At 39.0% G+C, this 13,679-nt stretch overlaps 1 protein-coding gene across 1 annotated transcript in view; it reads right to left on the bottom strand.

Annotated features, from left to right (window-relative positions):
- Mfsd14b (major facilitator superfamily domain containing 14B) overlaps positions 1-13,679 on the bottom strand; it is a 63,361-nt gene that overhangs the window by 35,329 nt on the left and 14,353 nt on the right. The window contains exon 2 of the mRNA XM_047526565.1: positions 10,092-10,187. Within this exon, the coding sequence (XP_047382521.1) occupies positions 10,092-10,187 (96 nt within the window). The remainder of the gene's footprint in view (positions 1-10,091; positions 10,188-13,679) is intronic.

Raw genomic sequence — 13,679 nt, 5'->3', positions numbered from 1 at the left:
GTAGAGACCATCACTTAAGTCTAGCAGAACCACAGCCATGCACGAATGACATGCATTTATTGAGCGTCACAGTAAATACATCGAACCACTAGGATTTTTGGTATCATGGGATCATCTGGGCCATCAAGTCACACTATTTAATTCATCTAAAACTTCTGTATTTGCACGTTAATCTGTATTTTAACAGCTTTTCTGTTTCTTATACCCCATCCCAAAAGGGAAACAATGAAATCTTATTGGAGAAATAAATAAAACAAGTCAATAAAAAAGTATATAAAACATTTTTAGAAGGTTAAAGTTCATCATAAAATAAAGCAAGAGTAAGGAAACAAACAATATTCTATTCAAACTTAACGATAAATTTTAAACCCATAATAAAGTATACAGATAATTTAACTACAAAAGAAAATAACTGGCTGGGTGCAGTGGCCCACATCTGTAAACTCAGCTACTTGAGAAGAGTAGTTCAAGGTGAGTCTGGGCAACCTAGTGAGACCTGCCTCAAAATTTCAAAACAGGGTTGGGAGTATAGCTCAGTAGTAGAGCATTTGCCAAGAATGGGCAAGGTCAAGGGTTCAAACCCCAATACCATTTAAAATAAAAAAAAAGAAGAAAGAAAGGAAGAAAGAAAAAGAAAACAACTCTTATCAGAATACAGTAAAACTAATGACAAAAGGTTTAGCAAATAGATAAGATCAGGTTTTCATTTTTTGTTTTTTTTAATATTTTTTAGTTGTCAATGGATCTTTTAATTTACTTATTTATAGGTGGTGCTGAGGATTGAGCCCAGGGCCTCACACGTGCGAGGCAAGTGCTCTACCACTGAGCCACATCCCCAGCCCCGTGCGAGGCAAGTGCTCTACCACTGAGCCACATCCCCAGCCCCGAGGTTTTCGTTTTTAACATCTCATTTTATAAGAAAATCTCAAGGGGGGCATCTTCTTTATTTTTTGAAAAAGGATTACAGTAAACATAAAATTCAATTTGCTTATTACTTGAAAAAAAGTAACTTAGAAAGTTCTGAGAATTGAACCATTTTCCAGTACAACAAAGCTAAGAAATATCTGCACATATATAAACACATGCCTATACATTACACACACATGCACAGAGTTGTTTCTCCACTTCCATAAGGTAATAGAAGAAATGTGCAAATAAAGCATATAACATCCCTGGAAAACCAAAAATAATGATGTACTTCTGGATGATCCAGAGTTAATGGTAAAAAGTTGACAACAAAACCTGAGAGTTGAAGTAAAATAACACTTGAGGGGGAAGAGAAGACCTTTGAAGAAATAAGTTTTCCAGAACCTAGGAAGAACCTTCCATCAGGACAGGAAAGTGAATATATTATTAAAAGATCACAAAATAGGGGCTGGGGTTGTGGCTCAGTGATAGAGTGCTTGCCTAGCACGTGTGAGGCACTGGGTTCGATCCTTAGCACCACATAAAAATAAAAACAAAGGTATTGTGTCCATCTACAACTAAAAATTTTTTTTAATTATAAAACAATGCAGCCACATCAATATTTACAGCAGCTCAACTCCCAATAGCTAAACAATGGAACAAACCTAGGTGCCATTCAACAGATGAATGGATAAAGAAAATGTGGTATGTATGTGTGTAGGTACACACACACACAATGGTGTATTACTCAGCCTTAAAGAATGAAAATATGGCATTTGCTGGTAAATGGACAGAGCTGGAGAATATCATACTAAGTGAAATAAGCCAATTCTAAAAAACCAAAGGCTGAATGTTTTCTCTGATAAGTGGATGCTAATTCACAATGGTGGGGGGACTAGGGAAGAATAGAGTTACTTAAGATTAGGTAGAGGGGAGTGAAGGGAGGGGCGGGGATAGGAAAGATAGTAGAATGAATCAGACATTATTACCCAATGTATATATATAACTATACAACCGTGGGATTTTACATCATGTACGATTAGAAGAATGACAAATTATACTCCATCTATATGTGATGTATCTAAGTCACGTATGACTAATTAGAACAACAATAAAAAGTCACAAAATAAGCTCCCTGGTATCCTGCTCTCAAAGCTACTGACCTTCATATTGACCCCAAGATAAAAATCACATGTATAGTTCTTTGAAGTGGGATTTCTAAGTGGGACACACACAGGATTAAAGGGGGTGGGATTAAAAGGATAGTGATGCAGATTACTTATGACTGCCCAAAGTGGCACAAAGCCCTATAAGCACAGTAAAGAAACCAGAGTACCCACACTTTCATAACAAGAGCTTCTACAACCAGTCCCTGCACTGAGCTACCAGGAAATGTGTTTAGACATATAGGTGGCAAATTGGGCATGACCTATCTGTAAACTGATGAGTGATGCACTTTTGACTCATTGTGTGAATTTCAGAAAATTTCATCAAATCCATATCCTTTTCCAGCTTCTCAAAGGATGCCAGAAGATCTCAAAACATGGGGCCTGAATGCCCATGTTGCCAACTGGCTGAGTAAACAGACTGTGGCTGCTGCTGGAGAGGGGGCATTCCCGCCACAGCCCCAGCACTCAGTCCACCTGGTTCTTTATCATTGCGGGCCCAGCTCCCGAAGACACTGATTTCTCAATCCCTGATCTTTTAAATATAACAGAAACACAAAATCTAGCAAAAAAAGTAAAGAAAACCATTCAAAGTCACAAAAAGGACAGACAAAAAAAGGAAAAAATAATCTACTTCACCTCTAACAGCTAATAATGGAAGGAAACAAACAAGCCTTAAAATAAGTATAAATATTCCCCAAGAGATTTTAAGATACTATGTGCATTACAAACAACACACTACACAACTACACACCTGCACCAAACGAAGCAACACAAGAAAATCAAGAATTGATTACAAAAGAAAATTCAAAAGAAGAGCATCAGAATGGAGAACCATCAGAGTTGATATAACTGAACACTATTTGTATAAAATGTTACCAATATATTGTGGTATTTAAAAATAATCAGCCATTTAAAAATGTAAAAACCATTCTTAGCACACAAACAGCACAAAAGCAGACATTAAGTCAGATGTAGCCCATGGGTGGTCTGGAGACCTGTGAGACCTTAAGGGAAAGGCAATTCAGATAAAATGGAGGTAGAAGTCAGAGATAGGACTGAAAAATCTGTAAGAAACTTAGAACGCACACCAAAATGTTTTACGTCCTGAATTTTACGAAAAGGAGACCCTCAATGGTTACCTTATATTGCCATGTCAGTACTTGTTATAATTATATTGCTGAAATCAGCACAGGTCTTTTTTTTTTTAAGCACTTGCTTGTTTACTGATATAAAAGTATATGAAAGAGTACAGAAGCAAATGCCAAGCACAGTTCACTGCGTCTGTTTGGTTAATGATCATTACAGGGTAACTGTTGGCTGTGCAAGAGAAAGCAAAGATTTAACAAATATTGTTAACATATTATAGAAACTTTACTGAGTGCAACCTGATTTTAATAATTATCAGGCACACGAAGGTTTGGGGCACTTTGTTTTGAAAACCACCAGGTAAACCTGGGACATCTTATGACTCCAGAAAGCAAAATGGTCTCCATGTGACTATAGTTATTAGTTATTAGAACAAATTATCCAGTGCCAGTGCCTGGGTATTGTGACAAGAATTCCCAGCATACAGTCCTATCCTACACCAGCCACTCTAACTCAAAAAACAAAAAATACAATGATTAAGTGAAGGAGACAGGAGGGCTGGCCAACAAAGCAAGAAAGACAAGACAGACTATGTGTTCATTGAATGATGGAAGCAATGGACACGTTATCTTGAGAGTCAGCAAGGAAGAAGGAGAACAAAAAAGTGAATGTGGCAGAAAGTGTTTAAAAAGCATTCTTTGGATTTTTAGGTCATCACATGAGAAAGATGAAGGAGTGGGGAATACTGAACTCTTGAATCTCTAGCAGGATTTCAAGGTCAGCTTGCAAAACAAAATCCATAAATTCCAAGAAATAAAATTCTTTACTTATAAGAATATTAAGTATGTCTTTATGAAAATAAGTGCCCAATTTAAATACTTATAAAGACATTGAAATTAATCATATTACTTTATTTAACATAAACTGAGGTGGGGGACTCTAAGAGGATGCATGTTTGTACCAGACGACAGAATGCCAGGCAGGAACATAAGAAGAAAGAAAGGTCACTTTTATGTATAAACACCATCACCACAACTCCTACTACTAGAAGGTAAATCCAGTGTGTGAGGCCAATTTTACAATCTGCTCCAGAGCCTTAGGGGTGGAGTCCCTTCTGATAGTGTTTAATAGACAAACTACAACTGTAAGCTAGGCCTTGGCTACATAATGAAGGCAACAAATCTCAAGGAGAAAATGACCATGGACTAAGAAGTAAACTGCTCTACACTATTCCAAATAAATACTAGTTATTGCCAGGAACAGGGTTAATCAGACTGAAAATATTAACACATACGCACTTTTCTGGACTTCCAAATTATGCTCTCAACACTTTTTTTTTTTTAACCTTGATGGAAATAAGAGAATGCTGTCCACTCAGTAAGAGAAAAAAATGGGGCTGGGGAGATAGCTCAGTTAGTAGAGTGCTTGCCTTGCAAGCACAAGGCCCTGGGTTTGATCCCCAGCACCGCAAAAAAAAAAAAAAAAGAGAGAGAGAGAGAGAGAAAAAAATGTACAAACAAAAAGAGCACATGTGAATCCTCATTTGAATAGTTATGCCATGGTGGGTGAGGGGCTCAAGATGCCAAGGACTAGAATTGGAAAATAGCAAACTCTTGCATAAAAAAAAAGAAAGAAAGAAAGAAATGAACTCCAGTTGTGAGAAAATAAACCCTAACTCTGACCCTTTCTTATCAAAGAACCAAACATTATCACTTCTCTGTCCAACCAGAAAGGACAGGAGGTAGAGGGCATATCTGTTTTCCACAGGGAGGAGTTGTACCAGCACCCCCAAACCAAAAACAAAACCAGGCTAGCACACTCTGGTAGAAAGGGTGAGCAGAGTCAGGAAAGTACTGGACATTTGGCTTAATTTAGCAACACCAAGGAGTCCAGAAAGAGAGGCTGAAAGAACACATCTATTAACTCGGTCATGCTTCTTAAAAGGAATTACAGAATGATGCCAGCAACTCTGTGCTCCACACACCAAAATGTGCATGTTACCCTAATTTCTGCAAGCAGCATTTAATTAACTAATTAATTAACATAAGAAGGAATCTGACAATTTGATGGAGGGTCAGAATGGTCAAAGGACACAATAACTGTCTGGAAGGTTTGGGGGATTTCTTTTCTTTCAGCACCAGGGATTGAACGCAGAAAGCGTTACTACTGAGCTTCATCCCCAGCCCTTTTCATTTTGAGACAGGATCTCACTAAGCTGTTGAGGGTCTCACAAAACTGCTGCGAGAGTTCGAGGTTGGCTGGCCTCAAACTTTTTCTGCCTCCGTCTCTGAAGCTGCTGGGATTATAGGTGTGTGCCACCATGCCTGGCAGGTTTTGGAATTTCTGACAGAGCATCAAATATGGTAAGGTATTTCTTCATTTCAATTTGAATTTCTACCAACAAAGGATAACTACAGAATTACTTTTATAATGAGAAACCTGTTGAGCTAATAGAACAGACTGCAAAAGAAATTATTCTTCTGAAACTTTTTTGTTTTTGTTTTTGTACTAGGGACTGAACTCAGGGCCTTACAAGTCCTAGGCAAGTGCTCCACCACTGAGCTACCTCCCCAGCCCCGAAACTCTTAACTTTGTAAAGGAAAGAAGCTGGAGGTGGGGGAACTGAAGAGTAGGGCCAAAACACAAAACAAAACAAAACAAAAAAACGCGAAGTCTCTTAAAATGAGTGGCGTGGTCCACTTCCCACCCACTAGGATGGCTGCTACCAAAACCAAAATGAGTCCCGCACAGTAACAAGTAAGTGTTAGCCATCAGAGAAACCAGAGAAGCTGGAACCCTTGTCCACAGCTGGTAGGAACATAAAGTGGTACTACGGTCTCTACAGAAGAGTTTGGCAGCTCCTCAAAAAATTAAAAATAGAATCACTCTATGATATAGAAATTCCATTTCTGGATATATACCAAAGAGAATTAAAAGCAAGGATTTTTTTTTGTACACTCATGAACTTTAGTTGTGAGGAAATAAACCTTAATTTTGATCTTTCTTTCAAAGAACCAAACATTACCACTTCTCCATCCAACCAGAAAAGACAGGAGGTAGAGGGCATATCTCTTCTACAGGAAGAATTTGCACCAGCACCCCCAATCCAAAAGCAAAACAGGGTTATTAGCACAGCTGCATTATTTCCAAGAGCCAACAGATAGAAGCAAACCAAGTGTCTGTCAACCAATTAAAAGATAAACAAAATGTGGTATACAGTTATGATAAAATATTATTCAGCCTTAAAGAAAAGGAAATCCTGAAACACACTACAACTTTTATAATCTTGAGAAAATTGTACTAAGTGAAAGAAGACGGTCACAGAAAGATAAATGATTCTACTTATGTGAAGTATAGTTGTCAAAATTCACAGAAACAGACAAGAGAATGGTAATTGCTAAGGGCTGCAGAGAAGGGGAAAGGAGGGGTGTGATGAATGGTTATGAAATTCCACTTTTTACAAGTTAGAGTTCTAGATGCTGTTGACAGTTGTACGACATTAAGAATACTGGACCACTGAACTACACTTGAAAATGGTAATGACAGTAAATTTGTTTGATATACTTTAACACAATTCCTGTGGGTCTATATTCACACTAAAAATGTATCTTGAAAAAACATTCTCTTGAGGACACATGGATGACTCCAAGATATATACTTCTTCAAAGAAAATAGTTACTAAGCACCACCTCAGTCCTAGGCAGCACCAGGCACTAGGGACACAGTGATGAAAGGTTAGATGGGGATCACTTACCTTGTAATTACTAATTACTACAAACAAAAAGGTAGTGCAGCAAGAAAAAATAAAAAAGGAAAAATAAAATAAGAGATACAGGCAATTTTTTAAGTCTAGTGTTCTATCAAAGTTATAATTTTAATTAACGAAATTGTATTTTAAATGTGGCAGAAGACTTAACAAACTTAAAAGATCTGTAGCAAAGTCTTTTGTAAAGCTAACTAGCTGACAGCCATCCCAAACTTCTCTATTTTCTAAACTTCACTGGGAACAAAGGGATTAACTATACCAAAAGGGATTCTCTGGGCTGGGGATATAGCTCAGTTGCTAGAGTATTTGCCTCACAAGCACAAGGCCCTGGGTTCGATCCCCAGCACCACCAAAAGAAAAAAAAAGGAGGGGGGGGATTCTCTGTTAAGGCAAAATGACGATTGGAATGAGTTAAGCACCAAATGATTTTTAAACACAATTTAACTGAAACTTGAGGACAATTAAAAATGCTTTTATTAAAATTAAGTGTTAAATAATTACTAGACACCAAAATCTCCCTCCCAATCTGTTCTTTGGCACCTCTCTTGCCTCCAACCACATAATCGATAACAGAATCCAGGAGACAAGAAAATTTGGGCAACAGCAACAAAATAAACACTGGAATCCAGAACAAAAAGTTGATGTAAGAAAAAGCTTGGGAAGCCAGGAGCAGTGGTGCATGCCTGTAATCCCAGATACTTGGGAGGCTGAGGCAGGAGGATTGTGAGTTCAAAGTCAGTCTCAGCAACTTAGTGAGGTCTTAAGCAATTCAGCAATACCCTGTCTCTAAATAAAATATAAAAATAGGCTGGGGATGTGGGCTCAGTGGTTAAGGGCCTCTGGGTTCAATTCCTAGTATTTAAAAAAAAAAAAGTCTTGGGAGAGGCCCAAGCAGGCAGTGGCAAGGAACTTATACCTGTTGCTTATACGTATTTAGATTGTCACTATATTATTTTGCTCTAGCAAAATATCACAGACTGGGTGGTTAAAACAACAGACATTATTTGTCACAGTTCTGGAGGCTACGAGTCCAAGATTAAGGTTGCAGCAGGGTGGGTTTCTCCTGAGGCCTCTCTCCTTGGCTTTTAGATGGCCATCTTTTCCCTGTGTCCTCAGATGGTCTTTCCTCTGTACTCAGGCATCCCTGAGTCTCTGTGAGTTAAATTTCCTCTCCTTATAAAGATGTCATTCAATTTGAATTAGTGCCTGACCTAACATTCTCATTTGAACTTAATCACTACTTTACAGGCCCTATCTCCAAATACAGTTGCATTCTGGGGTTCTGGGGTGTAGGACTCAAACATGCTCATTTGTGGGGGACGGGGAGACACAATTCAGCCCACGGTAGTCACTTTTAATGATTCCTCTTCTTGGAGATGGTCGTGTGTAGCTCAGTGGTAGAGCACTTGCCTAGTATGTGCAAGGCTCTGGGTTTGACCCCAGTACTGCACGCACAAGCACATGCTCGCACGCACACATACACACATCCTCTTCTTTTAGTCTCTTTCTCAGTTTTATTCAAAATTCAGAACTCCCAAAATAAAGAGTCTGACTTTTAAAGCTTTGGTCAAAGGTCCGTTCCAGGGCTGGCTAGCTTTGAAAATGTTACAGCATACACGTGTCCAGGTATCAGAGAAAGGGAAAGGTGGAACCAAGTCCTCTAAGAAATATTTATGCACTCACTTCTTGAATGGCCAGCAGCATCACAAGTATACTCAGACACCTTTGTTCTATGACTCCAGAGTTTCTCTCTCTACTGTCATCCCAGTGTTCCAGGCACAGCCACGAGCCTATCCCCATCCTCAGCTGAAATCAATACCGAGTTGGCCAAGTCACTGAAGGCAGGGGCAATGCTGAGGCCACTCATTCAGGATCTCCAGATGACATCCTTCTATCAGTCCTGTTGGGCTTGACTGACATTCTGTTGCCTGAATACTAAGTGGTAAGTCTGTTTTTCACCAACATGAAATAGCAGAAGGGAGGAAATAGAAAGATGAAAATTAAATTTCCTTTTTAAATGGTGAAAATTGTTAATTTTCAACGACTTCAATAGCAAATTATTATATACATGTGAAGTCTTTGATCAGTGATTGACTGTATGGCACTAGATACATTGTAGTTTTTCTTCTCATCAATTCATCCTAGGTTTGTTTCCTTGCCTCCAATTGACATTTAGATGTGTATGATTCTTTGCTTATTTCAGAACCAGGAAGTCTGCCAGCATATCGACATCTTTTTGAATGCAGATTGCTCACTGTCAGATGCCTATCATCCACCATTTGCCTGCCTCTTGCCTGTCCATTGCCTACCTTTCACCTACCCATCAACCACCGCTGGAGGTTCACCACCCGATCGTCCCACAGCAGTCAGCAAACTGACCACAGACCGCCAGTAGAGCACCAGCTGCCTGCTGTTACCTGGAAGTTCACAGTCATAGTACCTGCAGGTTTGGTTACACGTGGCTGCCGCCATTTTGAGACAGCAGCCAGGCCCCGTAGGACCCCTGGCTGGACTGACTGAGCCAGGTCTCCAGGATCCCTCAGCCCGAATGATCGCTCCCTGTCCGGGGCCCTCACATTGACTGACTGTTCCCTGGCACCAGGACCCCCAGACTGACTGACTGCATCCTGCCTCCAGGATCCCGCAACCAGACCAACCAGAACCAACCCTATATTCTGAAGGATCTGAGTTCTTGCCAGGAAATTCAATATTGGACTTGTAGAAATATTATGATAAGCTACAAAAACCAGAAATCCAGACATTATTACTTTCACTTTTACAAGGTACTTATCAATCTCATTTACTATGTCCTTAAGTCAAAGACCATTAATATCTAAAAAAAGAAGACACAAACTTTGACGAAGCTTTGCAACTATTTCCTATAGGGTACCTAAGGACCTTACTAAATATATACAGTTCATGTATATAATAGTATCCCTTGGACACTGGTTCAGTGGGAGTGTAGTGCTGCTCAGGAATACTAAATGAGATGTTTTGTTGCAGGTAGTTCACAGAACACATGTAGAAACAACCCAACTGAACAAGCAGTCTTTAATCACTGCCAAGAGCCACTCCCAAACATATGTCAGATATACAAACCTAGGGATGCATGCCTAAGAACTTCTACAGTCTCTGTAAACAAGGACCAGGTCAGTAATACTTACAGTCAACATTGGAGTTGTTAACAGGCCCCATGCAAAGAATTCAAGAAAGATGACAATAGCAGCATGGTAAACACTTGGCCGGCCAAAGCCTTGTAGCTGAAAAAGAAAGAAAGCTGTTATGAAACAGTGAAGAGATATAAGAAATTATCTTAAAACAGCATTAAAAATACAAATTAAATTTGGTCACCTTAATTATTTAAGATGACAATTATAGGGGCCAGGAATATAACTCGGTGTCTAAGTACCATCTTCAAGGTCCTGGGATCCATTCCCAACACACCACACACCGCCCCCAACAAACTTCTTTCTGTGGTATTCTTTATTCCCTCACCTTCCCTAATCACACAAAGTACTAAAATTAGAGACTTGTCCCATAGTATAAATCCCTGGAACTTTGGCAGGAAATCAACTGGGTCTTCAAGACCTGACTGTCCCCTACTAATTAATTCTGTATTCTTCAGTAACTTAACCTCTTTGCCTGAGGTTTCCTTAGCTACATAATGAGAAAGATGGATATGTGGGTCAGATGCTCAAAAGTCTCAGTAGCAGCACATAATTGGAGGAGGACAAATAAGAACCAGGTTAAATCTGGAAACATACTCCACATCTAAAGTTGTCAAAATTCAGCTTTCTGTATCCATTTTGTTGTAAAGGTTCTATCTAATCTGCTATTTTCTATAGTTTGTGATTCTCGGAGATGAAATCTAAACTTCCCTTTCAATGCTTGTTGCAACTCTGCTCATATGTGGTGGTAACTAGAAGTGATATTCAGAAAGGCTTTTTAAAAAAGCCACACACTATTCCCATTCTTATATTTATGTCTTCAAAAGGTAAATGAATGTTTGCATGAATTAGCTGGAATCTAACCATTTTGGTCAGACAAATCCAGATTATAGAAGAGTCTGCAAGACAACTGGCCTGGTCTCCTTAAAAATGTCAATATCATAAAAAAAAAAAAAAAAAAAAAAGTAAAGGCAAGGAGACTGGTCCAAATTAAAGACACCTGAATCAAGAAAACAAAAATGGGTGCTTCTGGTTTGGATTCTCATGAAATGGGAACAATGGGAGAAATATAATTAAGAACTATATATTAGATAATCACAAGGCATTAACATTATATTTCTGGGTATTCTTGATGAGTCCAGGTAGGCTTACTGTCAAATGGTTTAGGAAAAAACTGGTGCATATATCCATTCGAAATCAAAGGTCACAAGATTTTAATTGCTGGATTTAGATGAAGGGAATATAAGTTTTTTTTACTATTTATTTTTGGTAGTTTCATTTTTTTCAAAAAAAGGCAGTTCAAGTGCTATTAGATAGTCAAACCTGCAAACCCATCAGTTAGTAAGTAGTTTTAAAAAGTATAAAATTGTAAGACAGTAGCAAAACAACACCTTCACAAAGTTTAAACAACAAAAAAGGTTCATTAAAGCACCTAACAACTCAAAAAAATTTTTTTGAAGTATTTATTAGCACTAGATTTTAAAAGTTCCAGTTTTGCTTGTCCTTTACCAGAACAGAAATTGTCACAACTATTCGGCTTTCACCTGTGACAGGCCTGAGACCCTCTATGTCCCTCCTTCCTGCAGCTCCTTGCAGTTCTTGAATTCAGAAACCTTGGCATCATGTCCAACTCCTCTCTTGCTGGCTAGCTCTCTGCTAGTCCAACCCTGGGGTCTCTTGCTTAGGTTACAGAGTAGTCTTCTAAATGGGACCCCTGCTCCTTCTTGCTCCTTCACCCAACAGTCAAGAGGGATGGCTCTCAATGTAAATCAGATCCCATTACCCCTCTGATCCCCACCCCATTCAATCATGCCCAACAGGGTTCTACAACTTCTTCTCTCCTTGTTATACTCTTATCATTTTCTAGAGGAAACACATGTCACAATTTTATTTTTATTCATTATTTACTTCCCATGGAATGAAAATGCCACAAAGGAAAGGTTCAATGATCCATCCAAAATAGCCATTCTCTCATCATCCTATAAAATATTAGTGGCATGGAAGAAGGATCTCTTCAGAGACTACTGTCTTTTTTTCTATTCTCATTTTAAATAGCACAAGTCTGAATATAAGAAAAAAATGGAATGAATGGCCCTGTTCCTTCAACAAAGAAAAGGTATGGGGGGGGGGCGCGGTGAAAGCTACATGATATACACATGAAAAGAAATTTAAGGACAAAGACAAAAACTTCCACAAGATTATTATTCCCAGAATGGATTTATCTTAGGCTTTGCTGTACAGTTTAATTTCTTCCTTCAGAACTGGCTCTATCTACTACACACCACTGTTTAGAAACTAACTTTCAGTGACTGTTTTAGGCATTTCATCTACGTGAAAAAGACAAGTACATTTGATTTCAGAAAACAAATGTATACTCATCAGTATTTTAATACCAACAAACCATTACTAAGAGAATGCTGGGGAAATGGTTGTGGCATTGTTAAAATACCTAATACATCAATTTTAAAATCTGGATATAAATTGTATATTGGAAAGCAGTCCATTTATTAACATCCAAATGTGAACTGCTTAACTCATTACAAAGAATTACTAAGAACTTCTGAGTTTCTTATTTTGTGTAAATAAAGAAAGCAATGGATTTTCTATAAGAACATAGAATACTGGTTTATAAAAAGATGCACACACATACGTATGCTTTTAAGTTCTGGCTAGACAAAAGTGGGCAAATTCTTAACTCTGAAATCTAATAATTAAGTAGTTTTTAACTAATAATTTTCTAGTTATCTGGGTAAAAAAATGTGACTGGTACTTATATTAGTCAACTTTTCATCACTGTGACCAAAATGCCTGACAAGAACTCAGAGGAAGAAAAGTTTATTTAGGCTCACGGTTTCAGAGGATTCACTCCATGGCCTCTTAACCCTGCCTTAACCCCTGTTCCCTCTAAATCTCTGTTGACACTGTACTCAAGTCATTTTTCTGAAAATGCAAATATCCTCCTATCTTCCTATAGAAGACTGCAAAAAAAAAAAAAAAAGCTAAAAATTCTTCCTGTTTCTCTCACACCTTGTCATAATTAACTCTGCAGCTGATTCCATCAAATGGCATAGTCTAGGGCTGGGGGTGTAGCTCAGGGCCAGTGTGTTTCACTTGGAGAAGCCCGACATGTGCTCCCCAGCACCAAGAGGAGAAAGAAAAGCCAAAGTGAAGCCTATTTCCCTATTTCCCCAGTTCTGGGCTGGTTCAACAATTCGCTCTGACCAAAAGAAAGAAGTGAGAACACTGACTTCTGAACCCAGGCTCTCGAGCTCTTCGAGCCCAGCATGTGAAGAAATCTCTTCCAGCCACTGGGAGGCTGAGGGTCCACAGGCTTTCCCTGTTCAGGCCAGCCAGCTTCACAGCCATCATCAGCTGCCAGACCCAGGGACAAAGCCATCTTTGCTTGCCACCTCCATTAGTCCATAGAGATGACTGCAGAAGCCCGAGAAACCGCAGTAGACCAGTGCCGCGTCCCCATCTGGGCTCCGCCCAAACTGCTACTCTAAAGAACCGTTATCAGTGTGGGCTGACTCACGCCACCAAGCTTCACGTGGCAACTAACTGCTACAAACCCCCTTTGTCCTC

The sequence above is a fragment of the Sciurus carolinensis genome, chromosome 15 (genome assembly GCF_902686445.1).
Source record: "Sciurus carolinensis chromosome 15, mSciCar1.2, whole genome shotgun sequence".
In the NCBI taxonomy this organism is placed as follows: Eukaryota; Metazoa; Chordata; class Mammalia; order Rodentia; family Sciuridae; genus Sciurus; species Sciurus carolinensis.
Note: the sequence above shows the minus strand (reverse complement) of the source record. Positions and strands in the feature narration are given on the sequence as shown.